The sequence below is a fragment of the Muntiacus reevesi genome, chromosome 15, assembly GCF_963930625.1.
Source record: "Muntiacus reevesi chromosome 15, mMunRee1.1, whole genome shotgun sequence".
Taxonomy (NCBI): domain Eukaryota; kingdom Metazoa; phylum Chordata; class Mammalia; order Artiodactyla; family Cervidae; genus Muntiacus; species Muntiacus reevesi.
The window spans coordinates 39267492-39287512 of record NC_089263.1 but is presented as its reverse complement, the minus strand read 5'-3'; the positions used below and the strand labels follow the sequence as shown (position 1 = coordinate 39287512).

The 20021-nt window shown below is 35.4% G+C and overlaps 2 protein-coding genes across 6 annotated transcripts in view; one reads left to right on the top strand and one right to left on the bottom strand.

Annotated features, from left to right (window-relative positions):
* The window catches only part of HECTD1 (HECT domain E3 ubiquitin protein ligase 1), a 73785-nt gene that overhangs the window by 49416 nt on the left and 4348 nt on the right, over positions 1-20021 (top strand). For 3 of the 5 annotated variants that reach the window (XM_065905837.1, XM_065905835.1, XM_065905833.1), the window contains 13 exons: positions 631-852; positions 5166-5299; positions 6145-6267; positions 9964-10120; positions 12853-13075; positions 14239-14293; positions 14520-14702; positions 15097-15304; positions 15389-15474; positions 15627-15754; positions 17166-17367; positions 18721-18858; positions 19120-19727. In XM_065905837.1, coding sequence (XP_065761909.1) covers positions 631-852; positions 5166-5299; positions 6145-6267; positions 9964-10120; positions 12853-13075; positions 14239-14293; positions 14520-14702; positions 15097-15304; positions 15389-15474; positions 15627-15754; positions 17166-17367; positions 18721-18858; positions 19120-19727 — 2467 coding nt within the window. The remainder of the gene's footprint in view (positions 1-630; positions 853-5165; positions 5300-6144; positions 6268-9963; positions 10121-12852; positions 13076-14238; positions 14294-14519; positions 14703-15096; positions 15305-15388; positions 15475-15626; positions 15755-17165; positions 17368-18720; positions 18859-19119; positions 19728-20021) is intronic. The other 2 variants (XM_065905834.1, XM_065905836.1) reach the window with 2 other exon arrangements.
* The window catches only part of AP4S1 (adaptor related protein complex 4 subunit sigma 1), a 69350-nt gene continuing 50188 nt past the window's right edge, over positions 860-20021 (bottom strand). The window contains exon 6 of the mRNA XM_065905857.1: positions 860-1655. The gene's annotated coding sequence lies outside the window, so the exon portion shown is untranslated. The remainder of the gene's footprint in view (positions 1656-20021) is intronic.

Sequence of the window (20021 nt, the reverse complement as noted above, 5' to 3'; positions counted from 1 at the left end):
GTTTAGTGGATTCTGGCTCTAGTCTTTAACCAGATCATTAAACCCTGTTATGTACAACTGTGTCACGTTTAGCACTTCAGGAATATAAGGTTAAGTTCTATAGAATTGTGACATTTTAAGAATTCTGATCTGGACCTGATAAAGAACCTCTTATTCTAATTCTGAAGAAGAAAATGACACATTTCTGTTTTCACTCCTCTGATTGTCAAGTATAATTACAAGAGGAAGTAGATGGCTATTAACTATCATCAGAGTCAGTCGAAATCAGAACATAATACTGGCATAACTTTTACTTAGGTTCTGAATTGATATTAGCTTATAAAAATTTTTAATTCTAATTAAAGCTACCAATGGGTCAAGTAATTCCATTGGAAAATACCATTGGGAGTAATTTCAGTGTCTGTTTCACTTATTTTAAAAGCAAGGCTTAACATTCTAAAAAATAATAATGCTATAAAAACAAGAATTTCTAGTTGGATTTCAGTTGGGTTCCCAAAGTTGTTGCTTTTCAGCCTTTTAATAATCAGTGTTTCATGACTGCGTTCTTTTTTCTAAATATACAACATAGTTTTTCTAAGGTTTACACAGTCCTCCCTTTTCTGTACTAATTTGCTTCCTTTTTATCCTTAGCTTCTCCTCTTATGGGTGCTCAGAGTTTCCCTAATTTGACCACACCCGGTACTACATCGACAGTGACTATGTCAACATCAAGTGTTACTAGCAGCAGCAATGTAGCTACAGCAACAACAGTTTTATCAGTTGGTCAGTCTTTAAGTAATACTTTAACCACCAGCCTCACATCAACCTCCAGTGAGAGTGACACAGGTCAGGAAGCAGAATATTCCTTATATGGTAAGTTACAGTATAAAATACTTAGATATTTATATGGCGATGTTTTTATCACATTTTTCTTCTGGAGTGTTTTACATTTTCGATTAGAAAAGGATTATTCGCTCTTATAAATATGGCAGCTTTATATGTGATGAAAAAACTCAAAGTGATATGAAGAACTGTTAAGTTATCTGGTTGTAAATAGACATGTAGGAACTTCTGTGTTTCATCCTTTTCTTGGCCTTTTGTCACTAGTGAAGTTTTATTAGAAGAACCGTAATAATTTGATATCTTTATTAGAAAAGAAGTGTGATAGATTAATAAGCTTTGTAAATTGATAATTCTTTGTACATTGTAATGTAAGAGGAAAAGTACTCCTGTGTGTCTCGTGTACTTTCAGTACCCTGCTGCTTCACTTTGCAGCTCTGTCCTCCAAGTGTGTGTAAAGTTTTCCCCCAGTTCTGACACTGCCTGCCTACCTGGAGATAGTATGAGATCCCACAGGTTAGTCTCAGTTCTCCAACACTGCCCACCCCTCACCTTTGCCCCTTTAGTCACTCATCACAAATCCAGATCGTTACCTGTGCTTCTCACTGGCTAGCTGTAAACTGGAAGTTTCCACAACTCCCTCTTGGGGTTAGATTAATTTGCTGGAGTGGCTCACAGGTCTCAGAAAAACATTTTATGTGCTGGGTTACTGGTTTTTCATAAAAAGGATATATAGGGGATACTCTGGTAGTCCAGTGGTTGGAACTCTGCTTCCACTGCTGGGGGGCTGGAGTTCCATCCCTGGATTGGGAACAAGATCCCATAAGATGCTTGATCTGGCCAAAAAAAGAAGAGGAGAAGAATATATAACTCAGGAACAGGCAGATGGAAGAGATGCACATGGCAAAGTCCAGGAGGTCCCAAGCACAGGACCTTTATTCCCCATGGAGTTTAGGAGCCATCCTGGCCTGTCATTGTGTTCATGTCTACCAGCTTGGAAGCTTTCTGAACCCCCAACCTTTCAGGGCTTTTAGTTTTTGGAGACGTCATGATTTAGGCACCAATGATTCAATTACCGGCCATTGGTGACTCAGTCTCCAGCTCCTCTCCCCGGAGGTCTAAGGGGCGAGATGAAAGTTCCAGTCCTCTGATTGTGGTTGGTTCCACTAACAAGCAGCCCCATCCTTAGGTTACCTAAGGGCTTTCTAAAAGTCTCCTCATTAAAACAACTCCGGTTACAGATAACAAACGACACCTCTATTGCTCTTATCTCAGGAAATCCCAAGAGTTTTAAGAAACTCAGTATATAGAACAGAGATGAAGACTGAATTTTCCTTATTATAAACCACCTTATCACAACAGTTATCAAAGTCTTCTGGAAATTATTCTTTATTTAGGAAATATTTTAAATATTCAGATGAATTAATTCTTGCTTAGAAGGTTTTATAGTTACATTATTGAAGGTCCTGTGGTATGTAGTCAGTGACTCAATTAAAATGTTTCTAATCATCATATTAGAATGGTAAAATTTTTTGTAGAAGGGAAATGTTGAGGCAAATAAAAATCATCTAGTCCCTACCATTGTTGTCATTTGATACATATCATTTGATGTATCTGTTCTTTAAGAAAAAAGAAATTCTATCCTTTCTGGACAGCTCTTTTCACTGTAAAAATATTTAAATATACTTCAGTGAGTTTCTACAACATAGAATGGCTGCCAGATATTCCTCTGACTGTATGATCATTATTTAATATTGATTGGATATTTAAGTTACAGTTTTTCATTACCATCAGTATTGTTATGTGTGAGCATCTTTGTATTTTTGTGTATTTTCTTAGGGTACATTCCTAAAAGAGTAATTGTTGAATTTCCTTCCAAAAAGGTTGTACTCCCATCATTATTGTTTTAGATTACCCTTTATCACAATCCTTGATCACCTGTTCTTTTTTCAAAATTACTTTTGTTAATTTCAAATATAAAAAGTTATATGAGGATATATTTTATTTAAGTATTATCTTGTGTATGCATCATTTTAATATGTTTTCATTTTTTTTTTAATGTGGTCTCTTGTATTCCAAGCTAAGAATTGGATCTGATGATCTATGATTTTAGGAAAAGCATTATATTTCTGTTTCCACTTTATCTGTTACATATGTATGTAGCAGAATGACGATGATAATTACACCAAAGTGTCATAAATTCACCAGAAGCATTTGTTCTTTGGTTTTCCTCATGGAAGCCTTCTGCTTCTCCCTATTACTATGTTAACTTTAAGCTTTAGGTCTGTTAATAAATCATGTGAAGGTTAAGAAAGTTGTAGGTATATTAATGGGAAAGAATATTGAGGAGTCAGGGCTACTGACTGCCTTTTAAAAATTATTCTTTGGTGATTAAAATTTCTTTTTCTGCATTTCTAAAACTGGAGGATTCTTTGACAGTGCTGTTGTATGAAGGATCAGAGTGACATCTGCATTATAAAATTATTTCTAAATATGCAAACTTTCACTGTGTTGTTTTGAGGGACATGATTTGATTGTGTAATATAATCAAATGTATGAAATACGGAGCTTTTTTTAATATATATATTATCCTTGTGAAGTGAAAATGTTAGTCGCTTAGTTGTGTTTGCCTCTTTGCGGCCCTATGGATTGTAGCCCGCCAGGCTCCTCTGTCCATGGAATTCTCTAGGCAAGAATACTGGAGTTGGTAGCCATTTCCTTCTTCAGGGGATCATCCCAACCCAGGGATCAAACTCATGTCTCCTACATTGCAGGCAGATTCTTTACCATCTGAGCAACCAGGGAAGCCTTATATAATATCCTTATACTAGGATAAAAAAGGGAAGATGAGTAAAACCACTGACTTCAGTGAATTGTGACACATGAAAAATGGACTTTATATACCTACATATTTTTTCCTTTAAGAAATAAACCTAAAAGTGGAATTGATTTATTTTATGTACTGCCACATAATATTCATGAGAACCGTTACCTAAAATGCAGGATGGCACATTCCATGTTTGTTGTTGTTTAGTCACTAAGTTGTGTCTGACTCTTTCGCCACCTCCATGGACTGTAGCCTGGCAAGCTCCTCTGTCCATGGGAATTCCTATTCTAGAATACTAGAGTGGGTTGCCATTTCCTTCCCCAGGGGATCTTTCAGACCCAAGAGTTGAACCTGTGTCTCCTGCATTGCAGGCGGATTCTTTTACTGCTAAGCCAACAGGTTATGGGTAATATATTTCATCAAATTTAAGATGCTATTAATTATAAGATTGTTTTATGTCATTAAGGAAAAAATGTTGCCAATTTAGCTGTGAATATTCTGAAATCAGTATGTGTCTTATATTTGGTTCAGCAACCTGTAAATGCAAGTTCCTACTAAATATTATAAATTGTTTTTTGGATATTCTTTTGTAATGTTATGTACTGCCTTATCCATAGAAGTTTTTTGTTTTTTTTTTAAATTCCAGATCCAATAAAAAACTCCTGTTTTAGTCCCATTATTTCTCTTTTTATTTTCAGTTCCTGTGGAGAACAGCTTCTCAATATCTTCATTATGTGGGGCAGTGTAAATTTGACCTAATCTTCACTGAAGGATGGAGGGGAGAGAACCTAACAAGGAGGGAGGCAGAAGGGATTAAAGTTTATTTTTATGTGCTAGATAATTTAGACGATATATAAAGCTGTACCTAACATCATTCTCTAGTAAATAGGCATTATCTTTAAGTAGTCATTATCGTTAAGCAGTCTCTCCAGTCACATAGATAATTTAATTCTCTCTGATCAACTTAAATTCTGTTCTTTCCCCTTTCACAGTTTATGTATTCATTTGTTTACTTTTTAAATGACTCTCTCCCCTGTAAGCTCCATGGGGACTCAAACCATGTCTATCTTGTTTACAACTATGCATACCTAGTGCCTAATGCAATTCTTGGCACATAGTAGGCACTCAAACAGATACAGGTTGACACAGCAAATGATTCCAAACTGTTCTCTTTCCACCATTGTGTTTCCACTGACTTATACAGAAAAGGTAATAGGGCTCCTTTTATTTTTTAACATACCGCATATTGTTGACCTTTTTAAAAAAAATGGTTTTGTAGATACGGATTTAGTTTATTACCATCCTTTATCCCATGTCATTTTCTGCCATGCTTGGGACTATTTACTGTTGTTACTCATCCTTTGTGTGTGGTGGTAGGAGAAGAGTGACATCACTAAATGTGGCCTTTATACCTGAACCTTTTGAATTTTACCTGTGTATTATAAAACAGATTCACAAAGTTACTCTGGTATGCTTTGTTAATTGTGTTAAGAGGAAGATTGTTGGTTTTGTTTTCTAGATTTCCTTGATAGCTGCCGTGCCAGTACTCTGTTAGCTGAGCTAGATGATGATGAAGACTTGCCAGAGCCAGACGAGGAAGATGATGAAAATGAAGATGACAATCAAGAGGACCAAGAATACGAGGAGGTTATGGTAGAGAGAGAGTCCCCCATTTTCTTAACTAAGATATGATGTTGATAATTGAAATGAAGGAAAAAAAAGCAACGTTCTAGTTAAACTTTGAAGCAAGAAAATAGAGCACCAGTGTGAAAGATGTGCTGATGTTTTTACAGGTTTAAAAATGTGACGAACTGCAGTAATCCTAAATAATACAATTTTCAGGACTTCCCCTAGCAATTCAACAGTTAAGATAGGGGGCCCAGGTTTAATCCCTGGTTGGAGAACTAAGATCCTACATGCCATGTGGCCTGGACCAAAAAAAAAAGCTATGCTTATAATTTTCTGGTATCTGCTGTTTTGCAGACAGTATCTGTATTATCTCATGAGTCCTTACACAGACCTATGAGATAGAGACATAGAAAACATAATTTGCTGTAATTAATCCGAGTTGAGTAGGAAAGTAGGACCCAAGCTTAGGCAGTATGATCCAGAACCCCTAGTGTTTGTTAACTATGATTGTCTTAAAATTGAACTTTTGCCTGAAAATGCCTTTTATTTTAACTTCATGTATAATTTTAATTTCCTTTTATAAAATGTTAGAAGATTAAAGGATTTTTTCTGAAGTTGGGTTTTAGTGGGGTGGAGAACTCCCAAGAAATGCTTTTGTTTACCTTTCTTGGAAAATATAAAGAGCATGGGCATGTTTCTTCTGATTGTTAGTATATGATGTATGATGAATTAAAAGCTTTTCTATAAATGGCTAATGAAGCTTTCTAATGACAGTTTTGATAACATAGATTTATAGTTCAGGTCAAGTCTGAAGAGGGATATATATGAGTCACGTAATTAGACATATCTCTTTCCATTTTCTGTATCAGATCCTGAGACGCCCGTCCCTACAGCGCCGAGCTGGCTCCCGCTCTGATGTGACACACCATGCTGTCACCTCACAGCTACCACAGGTCCCAGCTGGAGCAGGGAGCCGGCCTATTGGGGAGCAGGTAATATCTTCATGTCTGCCTTCCAGTGGAGTTTTTCCCTTTCACAGTAAAGCACTGGCTGAAATGTCTAGGAAAATCTACAGAGGGGGCAGGGTGAGGGCAGGAAGCAACCAGAGTTAACAGAAGGAAACTTGCCCAGCTACTTGGGTTCCATATACCAAGTAAAGTCCATGATTGCTCTCCCGTAATGCACACAGGGTTTTCTTACTTGAAACACACCCCTTGGCATTTTTGTGGTAGTAAACATATATTAAAATCAGTTTAGTTCAGTTCTGTCGCTTAGTCATGTCCAACTCTTTGCAACCTCATGGACTGCAGGACGCCAGGCCTCCCTGTGCATCATCAACTCCCGAAGTTTACTCAGACTCCTGTCCACTGAGTTGGTGATGCCATCCAGCCATCTCATCCTCTGTCGTCTCCTTCTTCTCTTGCCTTCAATCTTTCCCAGAATCAGGGTCTTTTCAAATGAGTCAGCTCTTCGCATCAGGTGGCCAAAGTATTGGAGTTTCAGCTTCAATATCAGTCCTTCCAATGAGCACCCAGGACTGAACTCCTTTAGGATGGACTGGTTGGATCTGCTTGCAGTCCAAGGGACTCTCAAGAGTCTTCTCCAACACCACAGTTCAAAAGCATCAATTCTTCGGCACTCAGCTTTCTTTATAGTCAAACTCTCACATCCTGACTACTGGAAAAACCATAGCCTTGACTAGACGGACCTTTGTTGGTAAAGTAATGTCTCTGCTTTTTAATGTGCTGTCTAGTTAGTTATAACTTTTCTTCCAAGGAGCAAGCATCTTTTAATTTCATGGCTGCAGTCACCATCTGCAGTGATTTTGGAGCCCTCCCCCCTCCCCAAAGAAAGTCTGCCACTGTTTCCACTGTTTCCCCATCTGTTTTCCATGAAGTGATGGGACCAGATGCCATGATCTTAGTTTTCTGAATGTTGAGTCTTAAGCCAACTTTTTCACTCTCCTCTTTCACTTTCATCAAAAGGCCCTTTAGTTTTTCACTTTCTGCCATAAGGGTCATGTCATCTGCATATCTGAGGTTATTGATATTTCTCCCAGCAATTTTGATTCCAGCTTATTGCTTCATCCAGCCCAGCGTTTCTCATGATATATTCTGCATATAAGTTAAATAAGCAGGGTGACAATATACAGCCTTGACGTACTCCTTTTCCTATTTGGAACCAGTCTGTTGTTCCATGTCCAGTTCTAACTGTTGCTTCCTGACCTGCATACAGGTTTCTCAAGAGGCAGGTCAGGTCATCTGGTATTCCCATCTCTTGAAGAATTTTCCACAATTGGTTGTGATCCACACAGTCAAAGATTTTGGTGTAGTCAATAAAGCAGAAATAGATGTTTTTCTGGAATTCTCCTGCTTTTTCCATGATCCAGCGGATGTTGGCAATTTGATGTCTGGTTCCTCGACCTTTTCTAGAACCAGCTTAAACATCTGGAAGTTCACGATTCATGTATCGTTGAAACCTGGCTTGGAGAATTTTGAGCGTTACTTTGCTAGTGTGTGAGATGAGTGCAATTATGTGGTAGTTTGAGCATTCTTTGGCATTGCCTTTCTTAGGGATTAGAATGAAAACTGACCTTTTCCAGTCCTGTGGCCACTGCTGAGTTTCCCAAATTTGCTGACATTGAGTGCAGCACTTTCACAGCATCATCTTTTAGGATTTGAAATAGCTCAACTGGAATTCCATCACCTCCACTAGCTTTGTTCATAGTGATGCTTTCTAAGGCCCGATTGACTTCACATTCCAGGATGTCTGGCTCTAGGTGAGTGATCACACCATCATGATTTTCTGGGTCGTGAAGATCTTTTTTGTACAGTTCTTCTGTGAATTCTTGCCACCTCTTAATATCTTCTGCTTCTGTTATGTCCATACCATTTCTATCCTTTATTGAGCCTATCTTTGCATGAAATGTTCCCTTGATATCTCTAATTTTCTTGAAGAGCTCTCTGGTTTTCCCCATTCTATTAGCCTTTGCCCTGCTTTATTCTGTACTCCAAGGCCAAATTTGCCTGTCACTCCAGGTGTTTCTTGACTTTCTACTTTTGCATTCCAGTCCCCTATAATGAAAAGGACATCTTTTTTGGGTGTTAATTCTGGAAGGTCTTGTAGGCCTTCATAGAACTGTTCAACTTCAGTTTCTTCAGCATTACTGGTTGGGGCATAGACTTGGATTACAGTGATATTGAATAGTTTGCCTTGGAAACTGAACAGAGATCATTCTGTCATTTTTGAGATTGCATCCAAGTCTGCATTTTGGACTCTTTTGTTGACTATGAGGGCTACTCCATTTCTTCTAAGGGATTCTTGCCCACAGTAGTAGATATAATGGTCATCTGAGTTAAATTCACCCATCCCAGTCCATTTTAGTTCGCTGATTCCTAAAATGTCGAAGTTCACTCTTGCCATCTCCTGTTTGATCACTTCCAATTTGCCTTAATTCATGAACCTAACATTCCAGGTTCCTATGCAGTATTTCTCTTAGCAGCATGGTTAATAGCTATTTTCTAAAATTTGTAGTTTTCACAGTAGAGTAATAGAAGTATTAGCCTATTAGTTAACATTTATTTATCTTTAATTATGTACTAGGCACTGCTTATGTATATTAACTAATTCAGTGCTTTCAACAACCCTTTTAAGTTATTATTAGTCCCAGTTTTCAGATGAAGTGATTACTAAAGATCACACGTAGAAGTTTTAGATCCCAGATAAAACTGGTTTCAGACCTATCAAATGTCAGTTTGATCTGCTGTAAAGGTTCATCTCAATTAAGTGTTATGAGGGGGCTAAATGTGTACATATAAGTATTTACATAATTATTGTTTAAAAATTATTACATCAGACATTTATAATATTTATAATTCATTGAAAGTTTTGTTGATAAAATTAATAAAAGAAGAGGAGAAAAATGGTCCTTAAAAAAGCTTTTATTATGGAATTTTTTAAACATGCTAGAGGTAGAAAGAATATTGCAGTGAATCCCCAAGAACTCATCATTTGACAAATCAACACTTTGTCGAACTTGAACTATTTGCCCCAAAGTAATTTAAATCAGCTTCAAGCACTGTATCTGTTTTGTATGTAATTTGGCTTATACTTTTTTTTAAAGCATATTTAAAAATAATTATACATTCAGAATGAGTTGCAGAGACTTAAAAGTCCAGTGGTTATATCTTACATATTTACAGTATCAAAACCAGGAAGTTGACCCAGTGTGTGTGTATGGTTCTTTATCATTTTATCACATATATACATCTGTGCAACCACCAGTAAAGCTGCTTTTTGTTTTTTAAGAAAATATTTATGTGTACTATCAAAAGTGTTAATAAAGTCTGATTTACAAAAGCGTAAGGCTTCTTACAATTTCATTTGTCTTTTCCAATATTTTTGAGAACTTTTTAGAAGAAGCTGTTAAACCCAATTCATAAAACCTTTGTTTATAAACATTTTCTCCAAAACCTACTTACTTTTGATAAATCATTAAGAAATGTGTATATATCTATACCTGTTTGTGTTGGCTTATTTTGTGCTTAAGAAAGATAGCTGAATAAGGACATAAAATACCTATAGAGATAAGTAGTCAACATATACCTTATTTTATAGATAGCATACCACTGTTGCAATAATGAAGAGTTTTATAATGTTCATCTGTACGTACAATTTTATCTTAACAGGAAGAGGAAGAGTACGAAACTAAAGGGGGACGCCGGAGAACATGGGATGATGATTACGTACTCAAGCGGCAGTTTTCAGCTTTGGTTCCTGCTTTTGATCCTAGACCTGGTCGAACTAACGTCCAGCAGACAACTGATCTAGAAATTCCACCCCCAGGTATAACATATTTTATCTTTTGTGATTTAATTTTAATAGATTCCAGATTAAGTAGCAAGTACTATATAGTTTAAAAGGTAAGATACTACTTGTATACACAGATTATAAATAACAGGTTTCAGGAAAAACTATATATCAGCCACAAATCCTTAAAAAATACAGCTTTTTTTTTAAAGGAGCAAAATATAGTATTTTATTGTGTTTTTTCCATTTTTATTGGAGTATAATTGCTTTTCAGTGCTGTGTTAGTTTCTGCTGTACAGTAAAGTGAATCAGCTACACATATATGTCCTCTCTTTTGGATTTCCTTCCCATTTAGAGCACCACATAGCGTTGAATATATTTTATTTTTTATTGAAGTATAGTTGTTTCACAATGTTGTATTATTTTATACATACATGTATTCTTTTTCATATTCTCTGCATTATGCCTATTTACAGGATATTGAGTATAGTTCCCTGTGCTATGCAGTAGGATCTTGTTTATGTTATATATAGTAGTTTATATCTGCTCATCCCAGTCTCCTAAGTTATCCCTCCCCCACTGCCTTTCCCATTTGATAATTATAAGTTTGTTTTCTGTATCTGTGAATGTTTCTGTTTCATAAATAAGTTCATTTGTATCATCTTTTAGCTTACACATTTAAGTGATATCGTATGGTATTTGTCTTTCTCTGATTTATTTCACTTATTTGTCTTTCTGTAACATACTTTATTTAGTATGTTCATATCTAGGTTCGTCCATGTTGCTATAAATTGTGTTATTTAATTCTTTTTATTGATAATAAAATATCTATATTATTAATACATATTTATAAATATAAATTAATAAACATTAACGATTAATATTGATTTATTAATAATTTTTATGTATTTAATTCTAGTTCATTGTGTGTGTGTGTATATATATATATACACACATACCACCTCTTCTTTATCCATTCATCTGTTGTTAGACATTTAGGTTGCTTCCATGTCTCAACTATTAAATTACAGTGTTTTGAAAATACACTGTTTACATTTGTATAATTTTTAAAGTAAGGCCTCATTTAAAGGTAGATAGTTTGTATTCTGTTTGCTACTAGATTAAAATTGTTAACCATTACTCCCATTCAGCTTTTCTTTGACACGCTGTGTAGTGGTTTTAGTTGCGGCCTCTGGAGTCAGTCAGCCTGAGAGGTAGCTCCATCTCTTACAGCTCTGTCTGGATGCGGTAGGCACACTGATGGCCCCATCACTCCACTGCCCTCCCGCCTCCACCCCAAAGGCTGTATAGGTCCTACCCTCTAGAATCTGTGACTGTCACCTTAACATGAGAAAAGACTTTGGAGATGTGATTAAGAATCTTGAGAAGGGGAAATTATCCTGATTTTCGGATGAGCCCAATGTAATCACAAGTGTCCTCATAAGAGAGAGACAGGAGGGTCAAAGTCAGAAAGCAGCAATCATAGTGCTGAGGGGACATGAGCCAAGGAAAATGGGAGGCCTCTGGATGCTAGAAAAAGCAAGGAAATGGATTCTTCACTGGAGCCTCCAAAAGAAACAAAGCCTTGCCAGCCCATTTTAGATTTCTTACCTCTAGAATTGTAAGATAATACATTTGTGTTGTTTTAAACCACTCAGTTTGTGGTCATTTGTTATAGCAGCAATAGGAAACTAATATACTGGGCAAATCCCTACCCTGTACAAGCCTGACTTTCCTCATCTGTTATATGGGGAAAATAATAGTCCTTGTTTGACCATGTAGTTAAAGGGATTAAATGAGGTAAAATATAGAAAGTGCCTAGCATGGTACCTGATGTGTGTCTCAATAAATGTCAGCTATTGCAATCAATATATTATCCTTCAAGAAGATTTAAATGTTAGTGTGGAATGTACTTTTTACTTGATCGAAAGATACTTTTGTTAAATGAGAAAGTAAGTACACTTTATAGTATAATGTGTGGTATGTGATGTAATAGTATGGTGAGAAAGAGTATGAATAAAGATGTCTCAAATAGGAAAATCTATTCTAGGGAGTACAAATAGGAACAGATTTTTGATAGAGCTCTTTAGCAATGTATTTCATATTTTTACTGCTACAAATTGGTATCATAGAAGTATTCACTGTATACAGAGATGATTATAGAAGTATTTTTAAAAACTTGGAGATGACCTTCATTATGTTTTGAGAATGGAATTGTTTCAGTTAAAGTACAGTGGAATGTCATGCAGTGAATAAAACAATACCTTATAACACTGTATCATGATATGAGGAAAAGATTCCTGAGATTTAAAAAGAGAGTACATCACTAAATAATTATGAACCTAATTGTCTTTGTGTGTACTTCATAACACACTCATTCAGTATACATAAAAAGTTGACAGGTCTTTAACTGAGTATGTGATTTTCTTTGCATGTAAGATTATTAATAATTTTAGAGTTTTCTCATTTATAAAAATAAAATTTTCTGAAATACTCATATAGTTGTCATGTATATCATAATAAAAACAAGAGATTCATATCACATGCATAAATTCTACTATAGTACCCTTTAAGTAACATAGGTATATTCTTCTCATTGTTTTAAATTAAAAAAAAAAAAAATTGAAAGCAAGAGAATCTTAAGTAGCTGATCTCTTTAACTTATTTATGTAAGAAGGGCTTAGATTTCATGTGACCTGTCTCCTGATGGCACAGTACTCTTTCTGAATTGCTTGTTTTAATGTTTTTCACATCTTCTGTATTTTTAGGAACACCTCATTCAGAGCTTTTGGAAGAAGTTGAATGTACTCCATCACCTCGATTGGCCCTCACTTTAAAAGTAACAGGTCTTGGAACAACTCGTGAAGTTGAATTACCACTCACTAATTTCAGATCAACCATCTTTTACTATGTACAGAAATTGCTTCAGTTGTCATGTAATGGCAATGTGAAATCAGATAAACTTAGGCGTATTTGGGAGCCAACATACACGTAAGAAATTTTAACTTAATATTTTAAGTAGATGTTTTCATAGTACATAAGCCAAGTATTATATTTTCTATATTTTGTAATTTAAGAACAGAAAAGATTAAGTTCTCTCAGTTTATAGGAATAGATAAGAACATTTCTGACTCCTGATATATAAAGGTTAAAGCTTACAACTGGAAGGAACTTTAGACTAATTCCTTATGTAATGATTGTTGAACTCTTTGACTAGGATTGTATATGAAATAGTAAATATTTTCTGTATTTGGAGTCTCTTAGTTAAGCATACCTCTCTTTGTTAATTCATTTATCTGTTCAACAAATAATTGTCAATGACTTTGGGTAAAATTTATGTAACATTTTAGTACTTTGTTTTCTAATCTGTAAAATGAGAGTAGTTGTGAAGAATCAGTAAATTAATATATGTAAAGTAGATTCAGTACTCTCTGGGATGCAGAGGGTGCTCAGTAAGTATTACTTATCATAATATTTATTATGTAGTAATATAAATTTATATAGTTTAATATTAAACTATTATAATCATCCTGCATGACTTTATTTTTCTTAGTTTCTATATCTGAAGTTCTGCTAACATCATTGATAATCTTATATAATGTTCAATAAAGTAATCTAGGTCTTTCTAGAAAGAAACAGAAGGTCAGAACAGAATAGAGAGAACAGCAGGTCATCATGGTATACTCTTCCTTCAGTTTTAATTGGAATAATTAAAGTTTAAAATTTGATCTCAACTACCTTACATCAACATAAGGGCTCTTGATCCTTTTTACTCTTATCCATCTAGATACAAACACATCTCATTTTTATAATATGTGAAAGTTATAATACAAGATATAGCATATTCATTTCTTTAAAAGTTCCAGGCTTGATATATGTTTTCTTCTCAATAATGCTAAATTTATAAGCACAACTTTTTCAGGAATATGATTTCTGCTACTTTTCCCAATTTAACAGATTAATATTTTTTCTTAATATGCTTGATCTTAGTCAAAAGGCAGAGAAGTAATACATTTTTTCTTAATAAATTCTCCAAGTTCAGTGTTTAAGCATATAGTGACCTCATCATATGTTTTTAAAGAGTTGAAGCCTTATTGGAAATAACACAAATCATTTGATTTATGAATTAACTTGAATAATATCTTCATGTTTAGAATTATGTACAGAGAAATGAAGGATTCTGACAAAGAAAAGGAAAATGGAAAAATGGTAAGTACTTTTAGGAAATGGATCTTTATTCTTGGCTACTTAGTAAAAGAAAAGCAAAGAAAAACTAACACTGTGTTTCAGTTGAACAATTGAGGGAGAAATCATCAACATGGGATTCTTCAGATTAGCTTAAATGCATGATCTTGAAGCCACCTTATGAGATGCATGTGAAATAGCATAGACTTTATAATCAGGAAAGGCCAACATTTGGTTTTTCCTATTGTAGGGTTGTTGGTCTATAGAGCATGTGGAACAGTACCTTGGCACTGATGAATTACCAAAGAATGACTTGATAACCTACCTGCAGAAGAATGCAGACGCCGCTTTCCTGCGCCACTGGAAATTAACTGGCACTAATAAAAGTATTAGGAAAAACAGAAATTGTTCTCAGCTCATAGCTGCATATAAGGTATATATTGGCATCAAGACACTGTTTTGACTGGGAATGGCTTTGTGCTTTGTTTGCAGCTTTTTAAGTATTCTTGCAGAAGAGCAGTTCGTTGGGACATACTAAAAAATGAGGTTGAATTAACATTGTTAATATGCCAATGCTAAAATTTCAAATTTGGTTTGTGGCATAGGATCTAAATACATAGTTTTAACTGTGGCTTTCAGTAGTTATATTTTGTGAATTTTATTGGTTTAGAACACTTTAAGCCTTGACTTGGGTGATACTGTTTTTATTTTAAAAGAAAGCAGTTTGTTTTTTTTTTAAGAATTCGAGCTTTTTCACATTAATACTAACAGGATGATATATTGTTTTTCTTAAAAATGATTAATGGCTGGTTTTCCTGTTTCTGTAGGATTTTTGTGAGCATGGAACAAAGTCTGGGTTAAACCAGGGGGCCATTTCTACTCTTCAAAGTAGTGATATTCTTAATTTGACAAAAGAACAACCTCAGGCCAAGGCAGGCAATGGGCAGAATTCATGTGGCGTGGAAGACGTCCTTCAGCTCCTGCGTATTCTGTATATAGTTGCAAGTGACCCTTACTCAAGAATATCCCAGGAAGGTCTGTAAGAATCCTTGTTTCATTTCTGTGACATTTAAACAAATAAGTCAGTTTATATTTTTATTAATTCTGTTACTTTTACAGAAGGTGATGAGCAGCCACAGTTTACTTTTCCACCAGATGAATTCACTAGCAAAAAAATCACAACAAAAATTTTGCAGCAAATTGAGGTAATAAAACCAGATAGTTGAACTCTTGAATCTGTTGGACTTTCAGAGTATTACCTCTCCTTCCTTTTCTTCCTCCCACCATTTCGCCTGTTAAGAATCGACTCCCTTTTGTCTTTTTTAATAATAGGACTTTGTTATTTGTTAATTTGTAGGAACCATTGGCATTGGCAAGTGGAGCTCTGCCAGACTGGTGTGAACAGTTAACCAGCAAGTGTCCTTTTCTAATACCATTTGAAACTAGACAGCTTTATTTCACATGTACAGCTTTTGGTGCATCAAGGTAGGAAGTGTGTCTTTTTATATTTTTGGAATAAATGTCTTTTTTAATGTTTTATATAAGCTTAAAATGTACTTATACTTTATATCAAGACTGATGCAGAAAATATATTGGTTTCTTGTAAAGAATTGTCAATATTTGGGAATTCCCTGATGGTCCAATGGTTTGGACTCCACGCTTTCACTGCCAAGGGCGAAGGTTCAGTTCCTGAAGTGAGGGAACTATGATCTTCCAAGCTCTGTGGCATGGCCAAATTAAAAAAAAAAGAGTTGGCAACATTTAAACATTTTTTGGTTTCCAGTTGGATATAAGCACTCTTAGAACAGTGTGGGTTTAAGTACTGTGTTTTCCATCAGCTAGCATTTATTGTACAGTATTTTAAGTGGTTTACATAAATTTTTAGTTGCTGAAATTCCTAAGAATATAAAATTTAATGCTTGAAAATAGCTTTGACATAACGTTAAAATATATCTTTTGGCCACTATTTTTCTCCAGCTGCCATATAACATACTATAAATTTTACTTTCTGTTTTTCTGTCTCCTTCATTAGATGAAAGTTTCATGAGGGCAGGAATTTCTGGCAATTTTGTTCACTGCTGTCATTGTACTGTATGTTGTACTGTATGTAATGTATGTATATTGTACTGCTCTCATTATAGTTGCTCCGTAAATATTTGTTGAATGATTGAATACCCAGAGTAGTTTCACAGTAGATGTAAAAAAGTTATAATTTAAATGGATCTGCCTGTTTCCAGATAACTTATCTATGTAACAGATAAGTTACATCTGTTGTACCATTTTATATCCTTTACCAAGCATTTGTTCGCATAACACTAGAGGCAGTGAAGAACACTGAATGCTGATCATTAGACCACCAGGGAACTCCCTGATTTTTATGTGAGGAAATTGATTCTCAAAGTGTATAGCTGATTGGTCTCAGGGTACCCCAAAAGTTATAGCACATATCGTATATCTTTTATCCTGTTATTCTTAGTTCAGGAGTCTTTCTTTCATCCTAGATGGGTTAGCTCTGCATTGTTACAAAGAAAATGTTTCAAACTCACAATACTGTTTCAGTGTTGGATTCAGTTATTTAATAAAGATAGCTTAACCATTTTTTATGTTCTCTGATTTAGGAAATGTTTGTTTATATTATTAGGTATTATGAGTTTGTCAGTATTTTTATGTGTTTTGTGGGATTGGGCCACAGACCTTTATCTGTTAATCACTAAAATAAAAAGGGAAAATACAGACTCAGTATTTCTCTATTTAAGGAAATAAAAAAAAAAAAGATTAGTGTATTTGAACACCTGATAAAAAAATATTCTTAAATCTTTTGAATTTTGTTGCTTGTGTAGTAGTACAATCAACTGTTGCTGTAGGCTACAGCTACAGAGATGTTTTTCTATTTCAGAGCAATCGTGTGGCTACAAAACCGACGTGAGGCCACTGTGGAAAGAACAAGGACCACAAGTAGTGTGAGGCGAGATGATCCTGGAGAGTTCCGTGTTGGTCGTCTCAAGCATGAAAGAGTAAAAGTTCCACGTGGTGAATCACTGATGGAGTGGGCTGAGAATGTCATGCAAATACACGCAGATCGGAAATCAGTTCTTGAGGTACCACTATATAAATTTCTTTTAGTGTGCAGGAATGACAACTAGAGAGTTAGTCTCTATTCTTCCACTGCATAAAAACTACGTTAGGAGAAAAAAAAAAAAAAACTGCATTAGATAGAAGTGTAGAGGGATTCCTCTGTCTTCTGGGCAAATGCCTTCTCCTCTGGCAGGGCATCTTTCATGAGAGGATGTCAGCTCACCTCCTCAGGGTCAGGATCTCATGGCTTAATGAGCAGCAAAGAATATCTTCACTCATGAAATGGGAGAGTGCTTGGTCCATTTGAAGGACACTGCTCATTTCTTAGCAAAGCCTGAACCAAGTAATCATATTCACAAAGGGTTCTGATACTCCAAATTTTACCTTTATATTAAGCTGTGCCACAAGATACCTGCTTTTTTGGAGCACATGTGTTTTGTATAATTGTTTAACTTAAATTGTGCTTGGTATTGTATCATGGGTTTTTATTTCTGTATTGAGAAATTTTATAGCAATCGGCAGTAGGAAATTCAGTATATTTCCTGCAGAGATGTTATTGTGGGCATTGTTGATTATATTCCTTATATATGAGAGACAAAGAAATACCTCTCCTGTCACAGATGTCAGTCACCTGATTTGTTTATTTTTTGGATCCCAGACTGTGGTAAATATGATATAGCTCTAGAAAATTTATAAGGCTTATGACTTTCACTTTAAAATTTCTATGCCTAGGAATTCCCTAGTAGTCCAGTGGTTAGGAGTCTACACTTCCATTGCTGGGGACACAGGTTCAGTCGTCATGCGGCTCAGTCAAAAAGAAGAAGGAAGAAATTTCTGTGCCTTCATCTGTTCTTTTATCCATATATTTCTCTAACATAGATAATTCTTAATTATTATTTTACTCTGTACTGTATATTTCTGTAAGCTGCCTCAAATTTTTGGAATACATGGACTGTGTATAAAAATCCTTAAAGTGATTGCTGGAAGTCAGAAATAAGTGAAAGAGTTTAGGTTTTAGTGTCACATAGACAGACACACAAACACACAGATCTCTCAAGCAATGATATAACCTCTTTATCTAAAATTTGGTTTGCTTTGATGTGAAAAGGAGATAATGGTATATTTTGTAGGCTTGTTGTGAGAAGTAAATTGATGTATGAACAATGCTAACCAGAGTGTTTGAATATGGAACAGTGTACAACAAATCAAATTTCTCTTCAGAAAAACTAAAATAAAAACTGTTGTGTGGCTTATACTACTGCTATTTAAAAAAAACATATATTACAGTAGGACTGGATTTTGGCAAGAGTGGGATCATTACAGAAATGATTTTTTAAAAGCTTACTTTCCCTCGTAATTTATTTGTTTGTGTTTAGGTTGAATTTTTAGGAGAAGAAGGAACTGGTTTGGGGCCCACGTTAGAGTTCTATGCTCTGGTAGCAGCAGAATTCCAGAGAACTGACTTGGGAGCTTGGCTCTGTGATGACAACTTTCCAGATGATGAATCTCGTCACGTAAGCTTTATTTCCTATTTCATGATTTGATTTGCGATTAAGCTTTTAGAAAGTTAAAAATTGGATAGTTTTCAGAATATAAGCCAGGTTTTCTGACTCTGCTTTTATTATTGAATAACCTTGATATTATTGAAAGATAAAATTTAGTCCATAAAACGTATTTAATAAACTGTGACTATAGATACTATCTAGCACAGTTAATATGTTTAATGTTTATGGGTCTTCTGATTTTATTTGCATTTCTCCTTCTAAAAAAATCAGGTTGATCTTGGAGGTGGATTGAAACCTCCCGGATACTACGTGCAGAGATCATGTGGACTGTTTACGGCTCCATTTCCACAAGACAGTGATGAGCTTGAAAGGATCACAAAACTCTTTCATTTCCTTGGAATTTTCTTGGCCAAATGCATTCAAGACAATAGACTTGTGGACTTACCTATTTCCAAACCTTTCTTTAAACTTATGTGTATGGGGGACATTAAAAGCAACATGAGCAAACTGATTTATGAGTCACGAGGTGACAGAGACTTACACTGCACTGAAAGTCAGTCTGAAGCCTCTACGGAAGAAGGGCATGACTCACTCTCAGTAGGAAGCTTTGAGGAGGATTCAAAATCAGAATTCATTCTCGATCCCCCGAAACCAAAACCGCCAGCTTGGTTTAATGGAATTTTAACTTGGGAAGACTTTGAACTAGTAAACCCACACAGAGCCAGATTTTTAAAAGAAATTAAAGACCTTGCCATCAAGAGGCGCCAGATTTTAAGCAACAAAGGTCTTTCTGAAGACGAGAAGAACACGAAATTACAAGAGCTGGTGCTGAAGAACCCGTCCGGTTCTGGGCCTCCGCTGAGCATAGAGGACTTAGGGTAAGCTTTATATACATGTTCATTCACTTATACATATACCTATATATATGTGTGTATATATACACACATATCTCACACACACACACACACACACACACACTTCAGCCTAACGGATGAGTAAGGTCTAAAACTTTTGTTCCTTTGTCTTCAGTAATTTGCACACACACACACACACACACACACACACCTAACGGATGAGTAAGGTCTAAAACTTTTGTTCCTTTGTCTTCAGTAATTTGCACACACACACACACACACACACACACACACACACACACTTCAGCCTAACGGATG